Raw genomic sequence first — 23,578 nt, forward strand, 5'->3', positions numbered from 1 at the left:
CATGAAGCAGGTCTATAGGTGTCTATCTTTCTCTCCCCCTCTCCATTTTTCTCTGTCCTATCCAACAATGACGACATCAATAACAACAGTAATAATTACAACAATAATTTTAAAAAGGGCAACAAAAGGGAAAATAAATAAATAAATAAATAAATAATTACTAGGCTCTTTACTCCCTTGAGCCATCTCTGGAAATTTCCCAATATATAGACTGATGTGGCTCGTATTTTCCCTAACACATGCACTACCACCTTCTATATAGCTTTGCCCAGTATTTTAAGAATCACTGGCACAGTGATTAAAGCCGTGGGCTCTCGAGCAAGTGGTCCCACGTTAAATACCCAGCACTGCATGTGCCACAGTGATATGCTGGTTCTCTCTCTTGCTTTCTCATTAATAAATAAGTCATTAAAATAAATAAAATATTTCCCTTCCAATACATTTTTTTCCTTTAGCAAAAACTTTCCCCCCCACTCAGAAATAAGTCTGCAACAGCGCAGGAGATGGTGCAGTGGATAAAAGCCTTGGACTCTCAAGCATGATGTTCCAAGTTTGATCCTCGGCATTACACATGTATGTACTTGTTCGTGTTCTCATTCTCTCTCTCTCATGAATAAATCTTTAAAAAAAAAAATAAGTCAACCAAAAAAAAAACAAAAACCTTGTTTTACTGGAAACTACATATGAAATCCAGACTCCTAGAACAGAAAGTATCTATTCAATGTAGGGATGCTTCTCACAGCATCAGAAACAAGGGATTCTGGATCAAAACAGCAGGAAGGTAGAGAAGAGATAAACACAGAAAAGATACTTGGCCCTTAATATATTGTATTTCTGCTTCCCCTTTACAACACACACACACACACTTTTCTAGAAAGTGTGAGTTTAATAAACTACCTGATTCTGTTCCCATGAAATCAAATACAAGTAGAGTCAAAATAAATTTGCAAGGAAAGGGAAATTCAACATTAAAAACGATTTCTAAATCACTGGCAAATTAGCTCCTGCTCCTAGCCTTTTTTTTTTTTTTTTTTAAGGAAAAGGAAGACTTTGGCGCCCCCTTTTCAGAAACACACAGAAGTGCTAGGAGACAAAGCACAACTGGACTTTTGTCAACAGGTTCCTAGGAAACTGACTGTAACTGCTATTTAAAAACCCAACTGAGAATTTCAAATGAGTGCAACTTGCCCAAGGGGTGGGAGAACAAGATGCAAATCCTCCCACAATTTCAAAGCAATACAACCAGAAGGAACAACAGATGAGTAGGCCATTCAAAAGGGGGAGAAAAATTGAGAACTCAATGAGACCAGTATTCTTTAATAATTTTATTCAAGTTTCCTAGACTTTGTCCCAAAACAACTTAAAATCACATATGATAAATCATCAAATATCATGCAAGTACAGCCAGAAGTGACCTACAAAATGTTTACACATTATATCCCACTTTTACTCATTTGTATATCTCATTTTTACCCATTAGAGCCCATTTATGACATAGTACCCCAAGACATGTCATTATCTCAACAAGAACCTACGAAACTAGACATTCTTCAACACCCCAAACTGAAGCAGTAACATTTTGTATGAGCATTTAACCTAATTCTTTTGTCCCCAAAACAAGAGCACCCTCAACATTAGTCAAAATCATTTGCTTTCTCATCAAGGAAAAGAAAGAGCAGGAAAGCCAGGGAATCAAGTGCAGGGGTCTTTACTTTAAGCATCTGGCACGTCAGGTGAAGAAAACAGAGATTAGAGGAAATATGCTCCCTACAATTACACAGAGGGGTTTGAGGCTTGTCTGCTACGAGCTTCTATTACAGCAGAAGGTAGAAGGCAACCAAGCGGAAAGAAAAAGAATATTTAATGGAGCACCCACATGCACCCATGCAGAGTCAACCTCACAGCAACCCACAGACATGCTAGAGCTTGTCTGGAATTAGAGAGTTATTGGTCCCAGTTTCCTATCAGGAGTGACCCCACATGGCTCTGCATGCAGAAAGTTAGGTGCCACAATATAGTTCAGGGCAGACAGCTGTGGCTGCTTCCCTCAGGCAGGTCCTGCTCCCCAACAGAAACACTCGACACTCCACCAAAACCATACTGGTAATAATTTCCTAAATGCCCACACCACCCCAATCCTGTCCCACCTCAATACAAAGTATTTCCCCTGGGTAGTCCATTATATTCCTCCTCACTCTTCAAAGCCCAACTATGAGACTTCTTCCCAAGAAGTCTTTCCTGGCCACTACCAATCATCTCTGCAACCTGCCCTTCTGTTCACACCCACAGCCCACACCCCAGCAGTGCCTGGCACACAGTGGGTATTAAGTAGAATTCACTGCACTAAGCTGCACTGATTTGAGTATGATTGTTCAAACAGAACAGCCAAAAATTCACTGAGAGGGTCCTGAAGGAGTGATGATAGCAATAAATGCCTTGATAAGGTGTGAAAGAACATTTATTACCTAATTTACCACAGTGGGGTGAATATAAGACAAATTCAATGTAAAGTAAGTTTAAGTTTCAGAGAGAAAAGGGTGGGAGGAGACTCAACCCTCACAATATCATGTCTTGTCATTCAATGAACCTGGTCCAAATCTCTATGCTATCATGAGTGACATGCTCTCCTTGGATTTCTGCATTCTACTGTGGTAGCCCTGCCTAATCAGTAGTTTCCATGTAGCTGCTCCTTAGCAACCTCCGCCAAGTCTGCCGTTTTCAGCACACCCATAGTTACTGAGAAGCCAGTGTTTCTTCCAGACAAAGCCCTTAAAAATAAAAACACAATTCGGTGGCCAGCATCTAGAAAGATGATGGCTACATAAGTCACTGTGTGGGCTACCTAGTTATACCCACAGCCACTATCTCCCCCACACTTAATCACAGCACCCCACTCACATCCTCCTCACCTGACTCCCAACCCCCTCAGCCTGGAATATGGGGAAGAATTCACTCCGCCCTATTTCACAATTGGGGTCCAGAACTACTCTGCAACCCCAATCCACTATAGTCACCCAGATTGGTGCCACCTCACCTTCACTGCTCCCATTTAGTGCTCACTACAAGAAGTTCTTCTGTAAATGCTGCTGTGGGTCCAGAAGGCAGGCTGCCCGCCATCTCTGACTGCCAGGGCCTAACTTAACTCTAGGCCTGAAGGGGACTGCGAGTCACCAACACTGCTGACCTCCAGAAGAAAGGGGGGGGGGGTCTCAGGTGTAAGTACCATAAAGGGCCACAACTCAAGTTGATTTTTTTTTTTTAGGGTTTCACCATTCTGGGCAAAAGAGAGACAGAGCAAGAGATGGAAAAGACACTGCAGGACCAAAGCCTCCCATCCCACCTGGTAGCAGGGGCTGAGCTCAAACTAAGGTTGTAAGCATGGCAAAATAAGCAAGTGAGCTACCGTGCCAATCTTTTAAAAAACATGTTTTTATTTATAGCAGGTTTCTGGCTTTAAAAAAATTACTAACTCCAGTAAACATCAAATGTAAGTCTTGAAACATAAGGTATGCATGCCCACCAAACCAACAATTCTACAGAAAATTTCATTCTTACATTTAAGTGGTACTATTTTCTTTCTTTCTTTCTTTCTTTTTTTTTTTTAACCACAGCACTACTCAGCCGTGGTTTATGGTGGTGCAGGGGACGGAACCTGGGACTTTAGAGCCTCAGGCATGAGTGTCTCTTTGGAACCCTCCTGCACTGCTGGTGGGAATGTAAATAGGACCAACCTCTGTGGAGAGCAGTCTGGAGAACTCTCAAAAGGCTAGAAATGGACCTACCCCTATAACCCTGCAATTCCTTTTCTGGGGATATATCCTAAGGAACCCAACATAACCATCCAAAAAAATCTGTGTATACCTATGTTCTTTTTTTTTAAAAAAAAATATTTTTATTTATTTATTATTGGATAGAAGAGATAGAAATTGAGAGTGGGGGAGATAGGGAGAGGAAGACAGAGAGACACCTGCAGCCCTACTTCACCACTTGTGAAGCTTTCCCCTACAGGTGGGAACCAGAGGCTTGAACCTGGGACCTTGTGCACTGTAATGTTTGCGTTTAATCAGGGGCACCACCGCCTGGCCCCTATACCTATGTTCTTAGCAGTACAATTTATAATAGCCAAAACCCAGAAGCAACCCAGGTGTCCAACAACAGATGAGTGGCTGAGCAAGTTGTGGTATGTATACACAATGGAATACTACTCAGCTATTAAAAATAGTGATTTCAGCGTTTTCAACCCATCTTGGATGGAGCCTGAAGAAATCATGTTAAGTGAAATAAGTCAGAAACAGAAGGATAAATATGCAATGATCTCACTCTCAAGCATAAGCTGAAAAACAAGACCAGAAAAGAAAACACAAGTAGAACCTGAACTGGAGCTGGTGTATTGCACCAAAGTAAAAGACTCTGGTGTGGGTGGGGAGGAGAGTACAGGTCCTGGGAAAGGATGACAGAGGACCTAGTGGGGGTTGTATTGTTATGTGGAAAACTGAGAAATGTTATGCATGTACAATCTATTGTATTTACTGTCGAATGTAAAACATTGATTCTCCCAATAAAGATATTTTTAAGAAGCAACCAATAACACAGCTATATACAAGATACTGGGTACTGTACAGCAAACCCTAACAAAAGGACTTTTCAAAGTTAACCCAATTACCAAATAATGTGATGATAACATTAACTATCAACTGTCTTTTTGAACCCTAAGACAGCAGAAACCTCACATCTCCACTATGAAGCCTCTACTTCCCCCAGTCCTGGAACCATTGGATAGGGCCCACTTTCCCGTATGCCTCTCCCAATCCATATCAAATAATATTGCATCTGCCGATCACAACCTAACCAACACAATGATTGCCACCTCAACATGCTTCACTCCAGACTGTGTCCAGAGACTTCACGTGTGGAATGACAACCCTTCAACTTCATTACTCAGGTGAGACCTTTCCTTTCATAGTATACTCTAATTTCATCTCAGGTGGTTCACTTTCTAACGAAGTCCCAAAACCTAGATATACACCAGTTTCTGTAAGAGAGAGCATATGTTCACACGTATCCGTAAACTACTGCAAAATATATGCCTGAAAGCAGAAGTGCACTAGAGTTTGTAATGAGTACCCCCCTAACACTTCGTCTCCTCTATTCCAAGCTTTGGGTCCATGACTGCTCAACAATTTGTTTGGCTTCGTATGTTAACTCTCTTTTCAGTCACCAGGTTCCAGATGTCATCAGGATGCCAGCCAGGCTTCCCTAGACTGAAGACCCCACCAAGGTGTCCTGGAGCTCTGCTTCCCCAGAGACCCACCCTACTAGGGAAAGAGAGAGGCAGACTGGGAGTATGGACCGACCAGTCAACGCCCATGTTCAGCGGGGAAGCAATTACAGAAGCCAGACCTTCTACCTTCTGCAACCCACAATGACCCTGGGTCCATGCTCCCAGAGGGATAGAGAACGGGAAAGCTATCAAGGGAGGGGGTGGGAAATGGAGATTGGGTGGTGGGAATTGTGTGGAATTGTACCCCTCCTACCCTATGGTTTTGTTAATAAATCCTTTCTTAAATAAAAAAATTAAATTAAAAAAAAAGATATTTTTAAAAAGTCTCTTTGCATAACCTTTATGCAATCTACCCCAGCCCAGTACTAGTTTCTTTTTGTCTACTATATTTTCTTATTTTATTAAATTACTTGTAATTTCAGATATAAATTTGAGAAATTAATAATTCAATATGTGAAGGGGTGTAGGGAAAAAGCAAAAAGACCAAGACCTTGCAGCTGTCAGAGTCAAACTGTGTAACAGCAGCGTGCAGCTTATTCCTGAAGTTTGCATACAGGGGCCTGAAGGTCAATCCAGTCAATAGCACCAAGGAGTGACAGCTAGTGGTCAGCACAAACAAACACAATCTATCTCTACCTCTGCGTGGTTTAGACGTAAAAACCAAGTTTAGCAAGTAACAAGTGAGCACAATTAAGAAAAAAAGAAAAAAGCAAATAAGCATAGAAGTAGCTATATATTTTTAGCTTCCCAAAAAAACATGCCTGCTAACTTGCTTTTTCTTCAGATTTCACCACACAACTGTATATAATTTGAGTTGTTCTGCTAGAAACTCAATTGAGATTGAAGACAAATATTTTAAATGACTAAGCAGATGCCATTCACTGTTTAGCAATGTCAGTCATATATCTGTTCTAAGAGTATTTAAAAATAGTGCTACTCACCTACAACGACCCTGGATCCATACTCCCAGAGAGATAGAGAATAGGAAGGCTATCAGGAGAGGGGATGGAATATGGAGATCGGGTTATGGGAATTGTGCAGAACTGTACCCCTCTTATTCTATGGTTTTGTAAATGTCTCCTTTCTTAAATAAAAAAATAAATAAGTAATAGTGTCACTCAAGAGGAGGACATAGTGGGGGTTGAACTGTTATATAGAAAACTGAGAAATGTTAGACATGTACATACTATTGTATTTTACTGTGGACTGTAAACCATTAATCCCCCAATAAAAAAAAAAAAGTGTCATTCAAACAAACAACCACACAATGAAATGTTTCCATTCTCTAAAACTTCTGAAGGTGCTTCTGATGCTAGCTCATCAGTACTGGTAATTCAATCTGAACTGAACATTTATATGAGAATAATTCGACCTATGACAAAATGTGAAACAGTGAGCAGATTTCATCAGCTATCACTTTTATCCTCTGTATACTAATAACACTTGCATTATTATGGGTTGAAACTGTGTGCTTTAAAAAAAACAACAAAAAATTAGTTTTTGTATTAAAAAAACAAATAGAATTTGTTGTCAGATACACTGGAGACAATAAGACTACAATAATTTTCTAAAACCTGTACAAATCAAAAGATAGGATCAAAAGGTCACCAGACAGAAATGTGTATAATGTCGGTGTGTCAGAGAATGACATGCACAGGCCTCACACACGCTCTATACTACTAAGCTGCCTCCAGGCCTAATTCCCCCGCCCTCTATTTTCAGACAGACAGGAGGAGGAAGGGGAGCACCAAAACACCACTCCACCAGCCATGGAGTTCACCCTCTGGTGCGAGCCATCGTGCTGCCTATGTGCCAGGAATCAAACCCTGAGCCTCACATATGGTAAGGTATGTGGTCTACCACTGATGTACCTCGGGCCCCTGAAACCAGTGTTTGCAGATAAGGTCTATGCTCACAAATCCTCAGATCAGGGAAGGGGGAAAAAACTTATTGAGGATCTTTCAGATGACAAATCCAAGCACTGTCCCATTTTGTAGATAAGGAAAATGAAGTTTAACCGATTAATCTTTCAAACAAGGGCAGCACAATCAATAAGAAATAGAGCCAAGTATAAGACCTAATTTTTGTAGCTTGTAAGACAGTTTTCAGAGGACAACTTCCACCTCATTCCTTCAAATGAATCATCTCAGGTGTGCACTGGGCAACAGGTTCGGTGAACACACAGAAGAGCTAAGAGCTGAGTGTGGTGGATAGCTCTGGCGCCTCCTCGGTGTTTTCGCCCAGCACAGCAGGAAGACTACTGAGCTGCTACCACAGGGACCGACACATTAAGCACAATGTGAATGTTCCTCAAAAACTGCAGTGCAGTGGCTCTACCACCCCAACTTCCACCCCTGTACAGAAGACGGTAAACTGTGTCTTCCTCAGAGGGTGGCTGGAAAACTTGAATGAGATGACACTTGAAAAGCAGATTGCCTGGCACATAGTAAAAGCTCAATAAAAGGCAACTACTGTAATTAATCTAAGGCTGGGCCCCTATCTCCTAGGAGCTATTTGACAAAAATTCATTCTCAACCAGCCCCAGCAGGGTTGTCAGCTATAATGGAAACAGGTCTTCAAAATTTCTCCTCTCGAAGTCATGAAGTTCTGAGAAGCAGCAGGAAATAGATTTCTACTGTTTTCCCTCAAATCACCTTAACCAGATCTTTCCAGGGAACAAGCTGCTCCTTCCGCTATGGAGCAACACCGTTTAAGCACCCAAGGACCCATTTGCTGCCATGGCCTGCCAAGGTGCAAGATGTATGCAGTGATAAAAGAGTAGCATACACAACTTTCTAATCCATCAGTGTCAGCTCTCCCTGACAGAATGCTTACTCACTCTTGCTCATTGTTAGGCAACTGGCCACTCATCCTCGATAAAATTTGGTGCTTTCCACAGCCCCCTGAATTGGGATCATTTTTCACTCCGTTTCTGTCTACAAGGCCTGGTCTCTTGGTGTTGGTGCTTGCTCTGGAGGCCAACACTGCCAACGTGTGAAAAGCTGATTTATGAATACAAAGCAATGCCGGTACCGGGGGACCACATTCTGCCACTAGAGAGCAGTGGAGCACCTCCCAGAGCTCTGGAAACCTCAACACTGACTTGAAATGGTTTAATTGTATGCATGCATTTCATTATAAATCTTGGCCAAAAGCTTCCAGGCACGGCAGGCCAAGCAATCACATAATCTTGCATGGGTTGCTGAAAACCAGATTTGTCCTTTGTCAGCATAAACAGTTTAATTTGATGTTTTCACTCCTGAGTAAGCACTGAGTATTACATTTAAACCCCTCATGAGGGGGGAAGAATGCTTCCTTTTCAGCAAATGTACCTCAATGTCAGAAAGTCTACCTTTTATTCTTGCTGAATAAAAAAATACATTCCACTTAACATAACTTAGAAATCGACTTAAAGCATCCAATGACATAGTCACTAAAAAACTGATTTCTCAAAAAATTGCAGTTCCTTTTCTAAAGGCAATGTAATCAAAAAGGACTCAAATTTTACTCTAAGTAAATATTTTATAATACCACTTGAAAGGAAACAATTGTTTTTTTCTTAAAATTGTAACTGCAATATCCAAGTGACCTGACAGGTTTTAAACTGTTATTCTTAAAAAAAAAAAAAAAAGCAGGAGCCAGGCGGTGGTGCACTTGATTAAGTGCTCACATTACAGTGCGCAAGGATCCAGGTTCAAACCCCTGGCCCCCACCTGTCAGGGGGAAAGCTTCACGAGTGGTGAAGCAGGGCTGCAGGTGTCTCTGTCTCTTTCCTTCCTTATCTTCCCCTCCCCTCTCAATTTCTCTCTGTCTCTACACAATAATACATATTTTTTTAAAAATCCAAGTATAAAATTTAAAAAAAGACCAACATAGGACCCACGCCAAAAAGGTGAAAAGCTTTGTTTTACTAATGCATTATAATGAAATGACACAAAGTATGAAGACAGAAAACAGTTCTCCTTCAAACAGAAGAAACACCTAATCTTATGTTTAGAGGATAATATGGTGAGTGAAAATTACCTTAAAATACATCTCTCTTGATCTGTCTCCCTCACTTCCAGGCCCCATCAGGAAACAGAGCCCCTGCACTGGGCACAGGGCCAACTTCCTCCTCCTGTAGCTCTGTGCAGTCCCAGCTGACAGGCCTTTTAACGGCAACTTTACTCTGTCCACACCTCAAAACAACATATCCCCACCTGCAGTTTATTCCAGTTTGCAGACCATTTCCAAGTTTTCATGTCCCTCCAGACACAAAGGACCAGAGTCTAATAGAGCGTGCGCGTGTGCATGTTAAATACCTAGCCTTAGTAAGTAAGGGCTTATCCAAAAAAGACTGTAAGTAAACATTTTTACTGAAAAATATATACTTTCTGGTTTAATGCACCTTTGAATTAGATAATATATCCATTTTATAGATGAAAAAAACTAAGTTCAGAAACCGTGAAGGAACCTACCCAAAGTCACACATATAGCATATGCAGATCCACCAAACAGCAAATCCCCATCCACTACCATGAAGTATATAGTAAAATGTACTCTGGTGCATAAAATGACTTTCCACTTTATGTAATAAATAAGGGGGGGAGGGGAAGCGGGGGGAAGTGTGAAAGTCCACAAAGCACTAAATTATAAGATTGTAGAGGTATTTTTCTATAACAAGACCAATTCTGAAAGAAGGGTAGGTACAGATAAATTAATTAGCCTTACTCTCTCTCTGAAGTAAGGTTAAAGCTAAAGACTTAAAACTGTGAGCATTGCATTTAGCTGTTCTGAAATGTCCTCTTGGCAAGAGCTTTTATTTGATTATAGATTAAGAACTGAAAAGTCAGAAAATAATAGTGTTAAAATGTCAAAGAAAAGAATGGGAGAAAAAAACCCTATTATACATTAATTCAAACCTTCACATTTTAGTACCCAAGAGACTATTTTTCATGCAGAATGAAGAGTAAAGTCCATTCTAATTAGAGTAAATTAAAAATTGCCAAGGGTTGGTGATGCTCTATTCCCTGTAATAATAATACATATCAGAAGTAAATATTTTCTTATTTCCTAACATAAATGGCACCATCTATAGGCTCAGTGCCACTTTTGCAACAAATAAGATGCATAATTCAATGTTCAAAGCTTTTGGTTCCCAATTGTTGAGTTCCTAGCACACCATAGCAGGATACAATTTAAGATAAAAAATTCATGCAACTACATATTTTCAATCTTTTGAAATGTATTTTGTTGATATTAATCGAAATGGGAAAAACTTCCTGAGAAATCTCAGTATACAGAACTACACGCAGGCAATGTGCCAACACTGGAGCTACCAAAATGCCTTGCACCAACATCTAAGCTGTGCTACATGATAAGATTTTCATAGAGATAGCAGACTCAACCCTTACACATTTCCTATGGGACAGTCTCTCTAACCATTTGACAGAAGAAATCAATGCACAGAGTCAAAGAACCATTAAATGCTGAACTTAGATCTGAACCCAGTTTGACTCCAAAGACTAGATCTTTTCACCATGCCATACAATACCTCACAAAGGGACAGCAAGGATAACACAAGCACATAAAAAACACCTAGACACGGTACCTTACAGATCATGTTCACAGACACATTAAAATCAGCATACCGGGAGTCGGGCAGTAGCGCAGCAGGTTACGTGCATGTGGCACAAAGCATAAGAACCGGCATAAGGATCCCAGTTCAAGCCCCCAGCTCCCCACCTGCAGGGGGAGTCGCTTCACAGGTGGTACAGCAGGTCTGCAGGTGTCTTTCTCTCCCCCTCTGTCTTCCTCTCCTCTCTCCATTTCTCTCTGTCCTATCCAACAACAACAATATCAATAACAATAACTACAACAATAAAACAACAATGGCAACTAAAGGAAATAAATAAACAAATAATCAGCATACCACTAAAGCTAAGACCAAACTAAGTTGAAAAGCATTAGCCATTCTCTAGAAATGAGGGATCTAAGGCTCAAAGAGCTTAAGTGACTAGTCTTAGTCAAACAAGGCTGGACTGAAGCCAAGTTCACACCTTATTTTTTATAAGTGATTTCTGAAAAGCCTTCACTGGACCAACAGTGGATAAAGAACTAAAGTTCTCAGGTGAATGGTCTTTTCCCCAGTACATGTCTGTCAACAGCGAGCAAGGGGCAATACTCACACTAGTAATGATGGAAGCACATGCTTACGGAAACTGCTGCACACTGTCATTCAGCCTACACTCCAGTAACCCTAGCACTATGTAGTCCATTCTTACATACACTCTCTGAGGGTTTTTTGTTTGTTTGGTTGGTTTTTGCCACTAGGGTTACTGCTGGGGATCAGTGCCAGCACTATAAATCTACTGCTCCTGAAAGACATCCCCCCCCCCTTTTTTATTGGATAGGACAGAGAAAAATTGAGAGAGGGGAAACTAGAGCGGGGGAGAGAAAGAGACACCTGCAGACCTGCTTCACCAGTTGTGAAGCGACTCCGCTGCAGGTGGGGAGCTGGAGGCTTAAACCAGGATCCTTGAGAGGGTCCTTGCGCTTCATACTATGTGCACTTAACCCAGTGTGTTCCCGCCTGACCCCCCTCTCTGAGGTTTTCTATGTATGTCACTGAACTAAATAGTGTTAGTTCATACATAATCGAAAAGTTGAAACTGGATGTGGAGAAACATTTGCCATCTTGTAAAACATTAATTTAATCCAGCATAAGAGAATTTTCAAAATCAGGTCATGCAGAAATATCAAAATGTCTGCACAAAGGTTGCACTTAAAGTATAAAAAATGCAGAGAAAATGGCAGGTCTGAATTCCCTCCTGATGTGCCTATCTTCAAATTTAAGTCTAAGACTCTTTTGCCTACAGGTGAGACATCAGATATGCTTACTACCATGTCCTGAGTCTTTTTAATTGCTAGGGGGCCCTGTAAACTGGGACTTGAGAGATCCATTCCAGTAATTAAAAAAACTGTATAACCAGTTTATCTGGAGATAGAATTTTACCTGAATAGCCTTGGAAGTGACCTCAAATCTTCCCTACTGGGACATACCAATGTTTATTCCTTAAGTTAGTATTCATAAATTGTCTAAGGGCCTCATTTCCAGGAATGTCGAACTGGAAATTTTATTCATATTAATTCTCTATGTGAGTTAAGTGGGCAAAAATAAAAATTTTATGTTAAGTTGCCAGTGCTGCTACAAGGAACACTGCCAAAATAACAGCAAAAGATGGTCCCCAAGCTTCCCTCCTGACACTGTTTCAGTTTGCCTAATAAAGAAAGCTGGCAAGTTAAAAGAATAACTTAATTAATCTGAGAATTAAAAGAACCCACACTTTGTCTATAAAAATACAACCAAATCTCTTCTCCCTTTAAGAAAGTCATCTTGCCCAACTTTGAACAAAATTGCACTAATCATAAGATACTGCAGGTAAACGATTGCAAAGACTAAATCAAGAATTTCAAAACTCGTAAAGCTGGAAAGTTGGTGGAGAAACATAGTTACTATCATTGTCATTAACATGTCCTCAAAAAGGGTTTTAGGACAAAAGCTGTTACAGGGCCACTCCAGTAACATCCTTTTCCCAAGGAACCCCTCAAGAAGGAGCGTCCTCAGAGAAGCTCCTGGATCCTGTCTTCAATGAGCTCTGCCAGCACTAGAGTCTCAAAACAAGACAGGTGTCTTTTAGTCAATGTAAATTAAGAGGAGCCTTCAGGCACCTGTCAAATAGCCAATATGGGCCCATGGGTAGACAAGATTCAGACACCCTTGTCTTATGGGTAATTTGTAGCTTCCAGCTTTCACTGTCAAATTATTCAGGAAAAAAAAAAAGATTAATTACAAAGTTTTCTTTTCTTTCTCATAAAAAAAAAGACATGTAACTTAATATAAGGACGTAATGTAGAATATTCATTTTCTCATTTAAGCTACACTTGTGGAAACCCTCAATTCCACAGTGAGTGCTAATGTTCCACAGGGACATTTAAGGAGGACCTTCCATCTCACCTGTAGTTTGAGATTTATTTTATTTTATTTAGTTGTGGTGTTTGTTTGTTTGTTTGTTTGAGACAGAAAAATTGAGAGGGAAAGGAGACAGAAAGACATCTGTAGCACTGCTTGTGAAGTTTCCCTCCTGTGGGAAACTAAGGCTTGAACCCAGATCCTTGTGCACTATAACATGTACACACCAGGTGCACCACTGTCTTGCTGAGATCTGGATTAGATTAATTCACCAAAAAAAAAAAAAAAAAAAAAAAAACCAGCATGAATTAAAACAAAAATTTTGGCAATACTGTGGCAATATTATTCATTATCCAATTCCTCATCTCAAGGAAAGAGAAAACAAAACAAGTAAAAGGAAAAGAGAGAGAAAAACAAAAGCTGAAAGTCAAAAGAACTCCTTAGGAAGAAAAGCAGTCCTAAACAGCTATTTCTTTACAGAAAAAGATATGTGTGAGTTCTGCTCAAAAGTAAAGGATGGCTAAACGAAAGTAAAGAGTGACCAAAGATAAAAAGCCAAGTAAATATAAGAACTGTATTTTATTTTACGTTCTCTGACAAATGGTGCCTCTTCACAAAGAACTTATGCTGGAATGAAACAAAAATGAAAAATAATGTTGCTTTAGGGTAATAGAGCTGCAGATTTTTTTTCAAAAATTCTTTTGATAGTGTAAAGCTCTTCCAGTAAAAGCTGTAATGTGCAGGATAGAAAATCTGCATGTTAACAGTTGAAAATATACAAAATAAAGATCCTTCAGGAATTTGTATAAATATTTTAGTATTCAGAAGCAAGATGAAATAACATCTATAAATTGATAAAATCAAAGTAGCTGTGTTGTACTGTGGCTTGCTTGAGGAGGAAGACAACAGTTCAAATCCCAGCTTTGGGAGTCCAGCGGTAGCGCAGCGGGTTAAGCGCAGGTGGCACAAAGCGCAAACACCAGTGTAAGGATCCCAGTTCGAGCCCCTGGTTCCCCACCTGCAGGGGGGGGGGTCACTTCACAACTGGTGAAGCAGGACTGCAGGTGTCTGTCTTTCTCTCCCCTTCTCTCTCTCCTATCCAACAACGACAACAACAATAACTACAACAATAAAACAAGGGCAACAAAAGGGACTAAATAGATAAATAAATATTTTTTTTTTAAATCCCAGCTTTGCCATTTATAGACAAGGCAGTATTAGGCAGGTTAGTAAATCTTTTTGACTTTCAGGTTTTTATTAATAAAATGGTAAGGATAGCATCCACTTCACAGAATCCTAGTTGAAAAGAACAGGACAATAAAATCAGACTTTGCCACAAAGACACTCCATATTGTGCTTTAAATTTAAAATACTACAAAGCAAATGTGAAGGGCCTATCACAGTTGCAATGCTTTATGATATTCTATGTTCTTCTGCAGCTAAACAGGAATCACAAAACTGAACACAATCTAAACCTACTTGATTTCAGAAGTATTGTGAACTTAGTTCACAAACAGCAGCCAAGGGTTTTGATGCTAACTTCTGGACATTCTTTGGCACAAACAAGTTAGAAAATCAGAAAATCAATTCACTGTCAAATATTCACTGAGCGCAAAAAAAAAAAAAAAAAAAAAAAAAAAACCCTGTGGAAATAAAAATCTCAGAATAAAACACAGACAGATTCTACTCTGAGTGATCTGAATGAATGCTGGGACTAACTCAGCCTGGGGCAGCAACAAGGGAATGGCTTCTGGCCTGGCCCTTGTATGATAAATAGAACATTCATTCTAGGTGGAAAAGGCATTTCTGAAAGAAGGCAATGCTGCAGCGCTGGGTGTCAAGGCCTATCCAGGAGACAGCAAGGGAGCTGTGGCCACAATGATCCACGGTACAAGTACAAAAGAAGGAAAAGGGAAGAAGGGAAGGTCACTAGAGCCCAACTCAAAGGGCAGGGGCCCAAGTCAAGGGGTTACTGTAACACTGTGGTCAAAAGCATAAAAAGGACTGGTACTGAGGAAAACAGGAAGGCCAGGATGGGTGATAAGGAGCAAGACCTGGATTAAGAAATTGCTGGTTTCTCTGAGTGCTCTCTGTAAAGAGTAACCATCCCTACTGCCACCCAACGCATACACTCTCTCCAAATATCTGGCCAAGATGCAATCTTATCTTCCCACCTCCAGACACTCACAAAACAATCTTCCTCCTTAAAAATGCCACCATGGAAGGCTGGGTGGTGGCACACCTGGTTTAAACACACACTGCAATGCACAAGGAACCAACTTCAAGCCTCCCGTCCCCACCTGAAGGGGGAAAGCTTAGCAAGTGGTGAAGCAGTGCTGCAGGTGTCACTCTGTCCCTCTCCCTATCACCACCTTCCCTCTCGATTTCTGGCTGTCTCTATTCAATAAATAAATAAAGGTAATTAAAAAAAAAAAAAAAAGCCAGACTGCTGGGGGCCAGGTGATGGCAAACCTGGTTAAGCACATACACTACAGTGCACAAGTACCTGGGTTCAAGCCCCTGGTGCCCACCTGCAGGGGAAAGCTTCATGAGTGGTGAAGCAGAGCTGTGGGTATCTCACTGTCTCTCTCCCTATCTCACTTTCTCTCTGTCTCTATCTAATAATCAATAAATAAAATAAAATAAAATAAAATAAGCTCATTCCAACAAGCAAATCATTTTGATACTTATGAATGAGAGAGGAGAGAGAACCATACCTTCTTTTGGCATATTCAATGCTGGGGCTGGAACTTGGGACATCATAATTGCTGGTCCTGTGGTTCAGCCTATGTGCTAACCCTGGGATCCTATCTTTCCCTGGCTTGAAAACATTAGAGGATAAATCTCTAGGACTAAAATCCAAAACAATTCACTCTGCATTGTCTGACTCTCTGCAGTTTAGTTTTGCAGCATTATCTACCAATATATCCAGCCTCCCTCCTTAACATCCCAAAGTTTCTGGCCCTCTACATCTCTGCTTCAGCTATAGCCCCTGCATGGAACACTCTGCTCCTCACCTCTCCTCACTGCACTTGCCTCATCCTCTAGAAAACTCTGGCCTTTCAGCATCCTGTCTCTTGTGTGACAAAATCCCTTTGGATGAAGGATTATAAATACCTGGCTCATGTCCTACATACTAGACCAAGTCCCAACGTAACTGTTACATCTGCCCACTTTTTTACCTATAAGACTGACATAAATAGCTATTTGCCCAGAGCAGAGTCTAAACACTGCATAAGAGTACCATGAACAGCACACCAACGGGATTCCACAGATGATGAAATACAGCTTTGGTGTCTCTCCCTTAATCTCAATGAAGATGTAGAATAGATAAATCATGGTATAGCCATATAATCCAATTCTATGGAACCATTACTATACATGTGATATATATCTACATATGTTAATATAAGTAATAAGTACTTCTTCACAAGCTACTAATAAGGAAACTGAGTACACATCATTTTTAATAGGGATAGACAAATACTGACAGCTAATGTAAATTGTTAAGACTTTTTTTGGGGGGAGGTGGGGATGCTTAACAGTGGTTTCTTTGAAAGAAAGATGAGACTTTTTTTTTTTTTGCTTGCCTCAAGGGTTATCTCTGGGGCTCGGTGCCTGCACTACAAATCCACTGCTCCTGAAGGCCATTTCCCCTGCCCCCTCCAGGGTTACTGCTGGGCTCGGTGACTGCACCATGAATCTACCGCCATTTTTTCCCCCTTTTGTTGCCCTTGTTGTTGTAGCCTCGTTGTGGTTATTATTATTGCCATTGTTGATGTTGTTCCTTGTTGGATAGGACAGAGAGAAATGGAGAGGAGGGGAAGACAGAGAGGAGGAGAGAAAGATAGACACCTGCAGACCTGCTTCACCGCCTGTGAAGCGACTCCCCTGCAGGTGGGGAGCCGGGGGCTCGAACTGGGATCCTTATGCCGGTCCTTGCGCTTTGCGCCACATGCGCTTAACCCACTGCACCACCGCCCGACCCCTCGAAGGCCTTTTTTTTTTTTTCGTTTTTTTACTGAATAGGACAGAGTGAAACTGAGAGAGATGTGGAAGACAGAGAGGGGGAGAGAAAGACAGACAACTGCAGACCTGCTTCACCACTTGTGAAGTGACCCCCCTGCAGGTGAGGAGCCAGGGGCTTGAACCAGAATCCCTGGGATGCATTGGATCGACCTTCTCGTGGTGCATCCTGTGAGTACCCATTTATTGGGGAAACTGACGATCCTTCCTAGTCGACTGAATCCACATGGATCCCAGTCACTTTCAAAGCCAGCAACAAGCAGACATCAGGCTCAACCTGACGCTGTTGACTGGCTACGGAAGAAGGGCAAACGCTAGAAGAAGAAGAACCAGAATCCCTGCACATGTCTTTGTGCTTTGTACTACGTGCACTTAACCCAGTGCAAGACCACCCAGCCCCCGAGACTTCTTTTCCATTTAATATTTTGTTTGAATGTTTTGTCATGTTTGAATGTGTTGTCATGTTTGTAAATTACTTTCATTAAAAGATGTTTTCTGGCATCCCAATGGGTTAGCACAGGGCCTAAATCACAAGACTGGCAAAGATGAAGTTCCATGTTCTAGCCCCAGCAATGCATAGGCCAGAATGATACAGGTTCTCTCTCTCAGGTTCTCTCTCTCCTATCTCATTCATAAATATTTAAAATTTTTTAAAAAATTTAAAGTTTGTGTGTATGAATTTTTTTGGGGGAGTGGGGAGGGAGATTTGCTGGGAGAAAGACAGCTCACAAGCAGAGTGCACTTAAGTCCCAGGTCATAACATGGGAGGGAGCACCACAGGAGGGGGAAAGGTGGGAGCTTCATGAGTGGTGGAGTGGTGTGAGGGTGCCTCACTTTCTCTTTCTCCTCTATCTCTCACCTTCTATCTGGGAGAAGAACAAAGAAGTCTACCAGGGACAGTGGGATCATCATACATAAAGTCACATTTAAGTCCCAATTGTTTATTTTCGGAGGCTCCAGCTGGCAGGGCTAGCTTCAAGGGCGGGTAACAGAGACTCGAGGACACACGGCTGGGCAGGGAAGCTGTATTTCTTTATTCAGGAACAACGATTCATAAACTAACCCAAACTAATCACCAAACAGAACTCTCCTGCCTCCTTCCCCCACGGTGGCGCCAACAACTCTTGAACTCTGTCACTCTGGAACTCTGTCGGGGTTCTTCCTGGGGCAGGGACAAGCGGCCCGCCAAACTAGCAGGACTAAACCACAATCAACTAGAGATGGGGGAGAAGGGGACCAAACCACTATGAAGAATACCAACACCCAATGACCAAAACAATAAGTTTTTTTGGCCCATCATAATAGCTCACTTGGGTGGGAGCCTGTTTTGTCATGCGTGCAGCTCAGGTTTGAGACCAACCCCCACCACACTGGGGGAAGTTTCAGTGTTGCGGTATCTGTCTGTCTGTCTGTATGTATGTATCTATAGACATACACTCACAGACCGACACTCACACACGCTAGTCCTTTTTCTCTTTTTGACTGCACACTTTCAACAACTTTTCCTACATTCAGCTTTTACTCAGAAGGCATATCGCCACACTCAAAAGTAGAAGGCGAAGAGATAGCTCACTTGGCTGGCCAAATGCTCTGTCATGTGCATGGCCCAGCACCACCTGGGAGGAGCTATGTCACAGAGGAAGCACAGCTGATGTGCTGTCTCTCCCCACCCTCCAGTCATTCTCTTTCTGAATGAAAAAGCAGTCAGGAACAAGAAAAATACATATATCCACAAACCTTAATATTGATTTAAAAAAAAGCAAAATAAAACCAATTCAATTTTTCAATTTTAAAAGTGAAACTGTTTGCATCCATGTTAATTTCCCTAAATCTGATTATTTTATCAAGATAATGCGCAAGAGTTAGAAGTGCAAAGTCAGTGTCTGCAATTAACTCTCAAATGTTTCTATACACACACAAAAAAGATAACAATGTGTGTGAAAGCAAATGCGGTAAAATGTTAAATGACAAATTGATATTTTGTCAAATGCTAACAACTAATAAATATGAATTAAGGGTTATGTGATTATTTTTATGAAAGCCTGAAATTTTTGAAGCAAAAAAAGATATAGAACTATCAATATTTAACAGAAAGATTATGGCACTTTTACCATTGTTTAAATGCATCAAGTGGGGAGAAATAAAACAAGACTTTCATGCAGATATCAAATGCATCTGAATAAAACAATTCAGAACAATTCAAAAATTAAGTATCTTTATCTTAAAAATAATTACAAAGATACAGGGAACATCTGTTATATAAATACCTTTTTTTAAAACAAAATTATTTTTTATATTTATTTATTTATTCCCTTTTGTGGCTCTGGTTATTTTTGCTGTTGTCATTGTTGTAGTTACTATTATTATTGTCGTTGTTGGATAGGACAGAGAGAAATGGAAAGAGGAGGGGAAGACGGAGAGGGGGAGAGAGAGACACCTGCAGACCTGCTTCACCGCTTGTGAAGCAAATCCCCTGCAGGTGGGGAGCCAGGGGCTCGAACTGGAATCCTTACGCAGGTCCTTGCACTTTGCGCCACCTGCACTTAACCCACCTGTATAAATACCTTTTAAGGGACTAGGTAACACAATGGCATAGCAAGATCGCAAACTGGCAATTTCCAAACTACTCAAAGCAGCAGTTTTTATAATTCTACAGAGCCAAGACATCAAAACAAAAAAATGTAATGTGAGCAGTAAGCATAGCTAAGAAGAAAAAAAAACTAACTATACATGACACATTTCAATTTCTGGACCTATGCAATTTGATGAAGCGCTTTAACATAAAGATTAGAACTCCAGGCTTGGAGTAATATCTCACTGGGTATACGCCTTCAAGTCCTGGAACATGGGAGGATGATGTCAGGGAAGGTTCTGGTGCCATGGTGTTTGTCTAACTGATCTAAATTTCACCAGCACCTAGGACAGAGCCTAGCTCACAGATAAAACTCCATTATTTGAATAAATTAAAACACTGTATTGCATTCCTCTAACAGGAGAGACCTGCATTGAAGAAACCATTTTGGTAAGAGGACTCTGAAACATCAATGAAATATTACACTCACCCATAGTGACATAAGGCAACTTATCAGTTGATCCATGAGGATAGATGCTGTAGAGATGAGGTCCAGTAACATCTACTCCCCCTAAAACTAGGGCTGCACCAATGTAACCTTGGTACCTGGTGATCAGAGTATGCATAAGAAAAAGTGAGTATGTTGTATCATGATTAACTAGATGAAAAGCTGCATGAGAAGTCAGACAAAAAAAAAAAAAACTTATTCTGCTACGGTTTCTCTGGATAGTCTTAGCAGAAGAAAATGAAGAATGGGTGGTCCAGGAGGTGGCACAGTGGATAAAGCACTGGGTTCTCAAGCATGAGGTCCCGAGTTCAATCCCCAGCAACACATGTACTAGAGTGATGTCTGGTTCTTTCTCTCTCTTCTCCTATCTTTCTCATTAATAAATAAATAAAATCTTTAAAAATAAAAAAAAAATTAAAAAAGAAAAGGAAGAATGGAACAAACACCATTTGATAACTTACTACCAGTTAATAAAAATCATAATTTTTTAAGGCATTTCACATACCTTATTTCAGCTTTTTCAGTCCTTCCCCCCATTAAAAGACACTATAGTTTTAGGAGCCTGGAAATAGACTCAATGGGCTTATCACATTCCTTACCATGCATGAGATCCTGGGTTCAAACCCCAGCAGCACATGAAAGTACCATGGGAATTCCATGGATGGTGTCCTCCCACATCACCAGCCCCCACTACTTTCTCATTTCCTTTCTCCAAAAAATATAGAATAAAAAGTGGGCCAATGCACACCAGGAGGTGGCACAGTGGATAATGTGCGTTAAACTCTTAAGCATGAAGTCTCAAGTTCAATCCTGGGCTTCACATATACCAGAGTGATGCTTGGGTTCTCTCGCCCCTCTCAAATCTTTTTTTAAAAAGCACTCCAGGTGAAGAGGCTAGTAAAGTATAAAATTTCCCAGCTCCTTGATAATCAATTGGTATTTCAGGATAACCAGTCTTCCATTTATAAATGAAGAATTAAAGAGCAAAAAAAAGTTTTAGAACTATCCTCATGAAGAAACAGAGGCCCAGAGGAAGAGAGAAACTGGTACAAACTCACATGAGCTAGCAACAGAGTTCAGATTAAATTTTGGGACATTGGAATGAGAAGCCAAAATCAATAGACACACCATTCCCACCAGGCTAGTGCCTGATTCACTTTTGGCAAGTTAATGAACTCCATAAAATTTAATTTAGAGGGGGCTGATCAGGGGCACACTGGATAAAATGCACATTATTACTATGTGTAGGACCCATGTTCAAGCCCCCAATCCACATCTGTAGTGGTGAAATGGTACTACAGTTGTCTCTGTCTCCCTCTGGGGGTCTCGGTCTCTCTCTCTCTCTCTCTCTTTCTTTCTTTGTCAGAAAAAACAAAAGAAAAAAGGAAAAAGAAATGGCCACTGGGAACAGTGGTGTCATAATGCAGCCACCAAGCCCCAGCAATAACCCTAGTGGTGATTAAAATAAAACTGACATAGAGAAACAGAGATAGCTAACCCAGTAAGATGTACACATTTTCATATACACAGCCAAGAATCAAGTTCCTGTAAGCTCTGGTACTATGGTGTCTCTGTCTCTGTCTCTCTCTCTCTTAAAAATAAAAAGTAGGCCGTAGCTAGACACACACAGAGAAGGGAAAAAAAAAAAAGAGAACTGCTGTGGATCCTCCATGCATGAGGATCCAGATTTAATCTCCAGCACCACATATGCTAGAATGATGCTTTGCTCTGCTCTCTATCTCACATAAAATGAATAAATAAATTTTTTTCAACCAGACCATTTCTTTTGTAAATCAATAAAAATATCAAAAACATAAGGGACCAAAATTGCTTGGTTTACATTTCACAATGTCCTCAAAACTGTCGAGAAATTTTAACTTCCACTAAGTATATTAAATTCAAAATAGTGAAACACTGGAAAAAGATATTTTAGTTCCCCATACATCCTAAAACAATTAGCAGACACATCTGTTTTCATATTTAGCTAAACGCTTTAAATGACATCGCAGTGAACCTCTACGTACTGATTACTCCAATTTGACATGCTTAAAAACTATTTTAAATGTAATGCATGGCACAAACCACCAGAGGGAGCTTTGTACTTAAAATCATAATCAAATGTCTTTAGAAATTTTGACAACAGATGTGCTTTTGCAAGTTCTCAGATTGTATTAGAATTTAATAGGCAATACTTCTCCAGGATTAGCATAGTGATTATGTACAAAAAAAAAAAAGAAAGAAAATCACTAACACAAGGGTTCAATACAGCCAGAGAAGGAATGAAACAACTATGAGTGAATTTCCAGTCTATATAATTCATAAATCTTGGTCTCAGCTATTAACTGCTAAATATTTCTGACTTTGTTACAAAGTCTCCTTAAGCTTCATACTCACTGAGAACTCAGGGGTCACACTAAACTTACAGATGAAGACATGTAAGTTCACAGGAAATCAGCAGAGAGAAATGAAACAGGTTGACAGGCAAGATACTAGTTTCCACTTCTAAAATCAAAATCCACTAACTCCAGAAGATTATCCCTAGGTTTTACAGTACCATTTCTCTCAACTTTTTCTCAAAAGTTTTTTTAAAAGGGGGGAAGAAAAAAAAACCAAAGAAGTGCTCCAAAAGCAGTGGAATCATGTATGCATGTGCATGGGTCTACCAGGATGGAACCTTTTAATTTCAGATGGGGGGGTGGTGTGAACAGAGCAGACTACACAGCACTGTATAACCCAAATAAAATCTCTCTACAAGGTGAACCTGGCCTGTAATTTTCTGGTTACAATCTTCGTTTTTATTCCTGCTCCTCTTAAATTTTCATAACAATTTCTAAGGTATACATCATGAGTATGCTACAAAGAAAGGAAAAGAAGCATTTACTGGAGGGTAACGCAAATCCCAGAAGGAAAAACCATAGTCCAACCCAATACTAAATGTTCAAGCTCTTTCTGCTATAATACACTACCTCTCTTGACAGCAAGAGAAAGTAACTTAAAATGTGAAAACAGTGGAGAGCTAATCAAATATAAAATAATGATGAGACCATTGAAAAAGAGAAGAGAAATAACTGAGTGAGAATCAGTACGCAGTGAAGCATAAGTCAAACAATCGACTGCTCTTCTTTAAGAGGCAGTCAGTTTACATTATCAATTGAAGTTATCATGTCTCTATCCCAAAATTCAACAGGTAAAAGGAGATCATGCACAAAGCACTTAGCAGAAAGACAGAAAAACTGGTTA

At 40.4% G+C, this 23,578-nt stretch overlaps 1 protein-coding gene across 1 annotated transcript in view; it reads right to left on the minus strand.

The window, feature by feature from the left end:
- The window catches only part of PSMB7 (proteasome 20S subunit beta 7), a 64,832-nt gene that overhangs the window by 36,319 nt on the left and 4,935 nt on the right, over positions 1–23,578 (minus strand). The window contains exon 5 of the mRNA XM_007539973.3: positions 20,321–20,436. Within this exon, the coding sequence (XP_007540035.1) occupies positions 20,321–20,436 (116 nt within the window). The remainder of the gene's footprint in view (positions 1–20,320; positions 20,437–23,578) is intronic.

The sequence above is a fragment of the Erinaceus europaeus genome, chromosome 10, assembly GCF_950295315.1.
Source record: "Erinaceus europaeus chromosome 10, mEriEur2.1, whole genome shotgun sequence".
Classification (NCBI taxonomy): Eukaryota; Metazoa; Chordata; class Mammalia; order Eulipotyphla; family Erinaceidae; genus Erinaceus; species Erinaceus europaeus.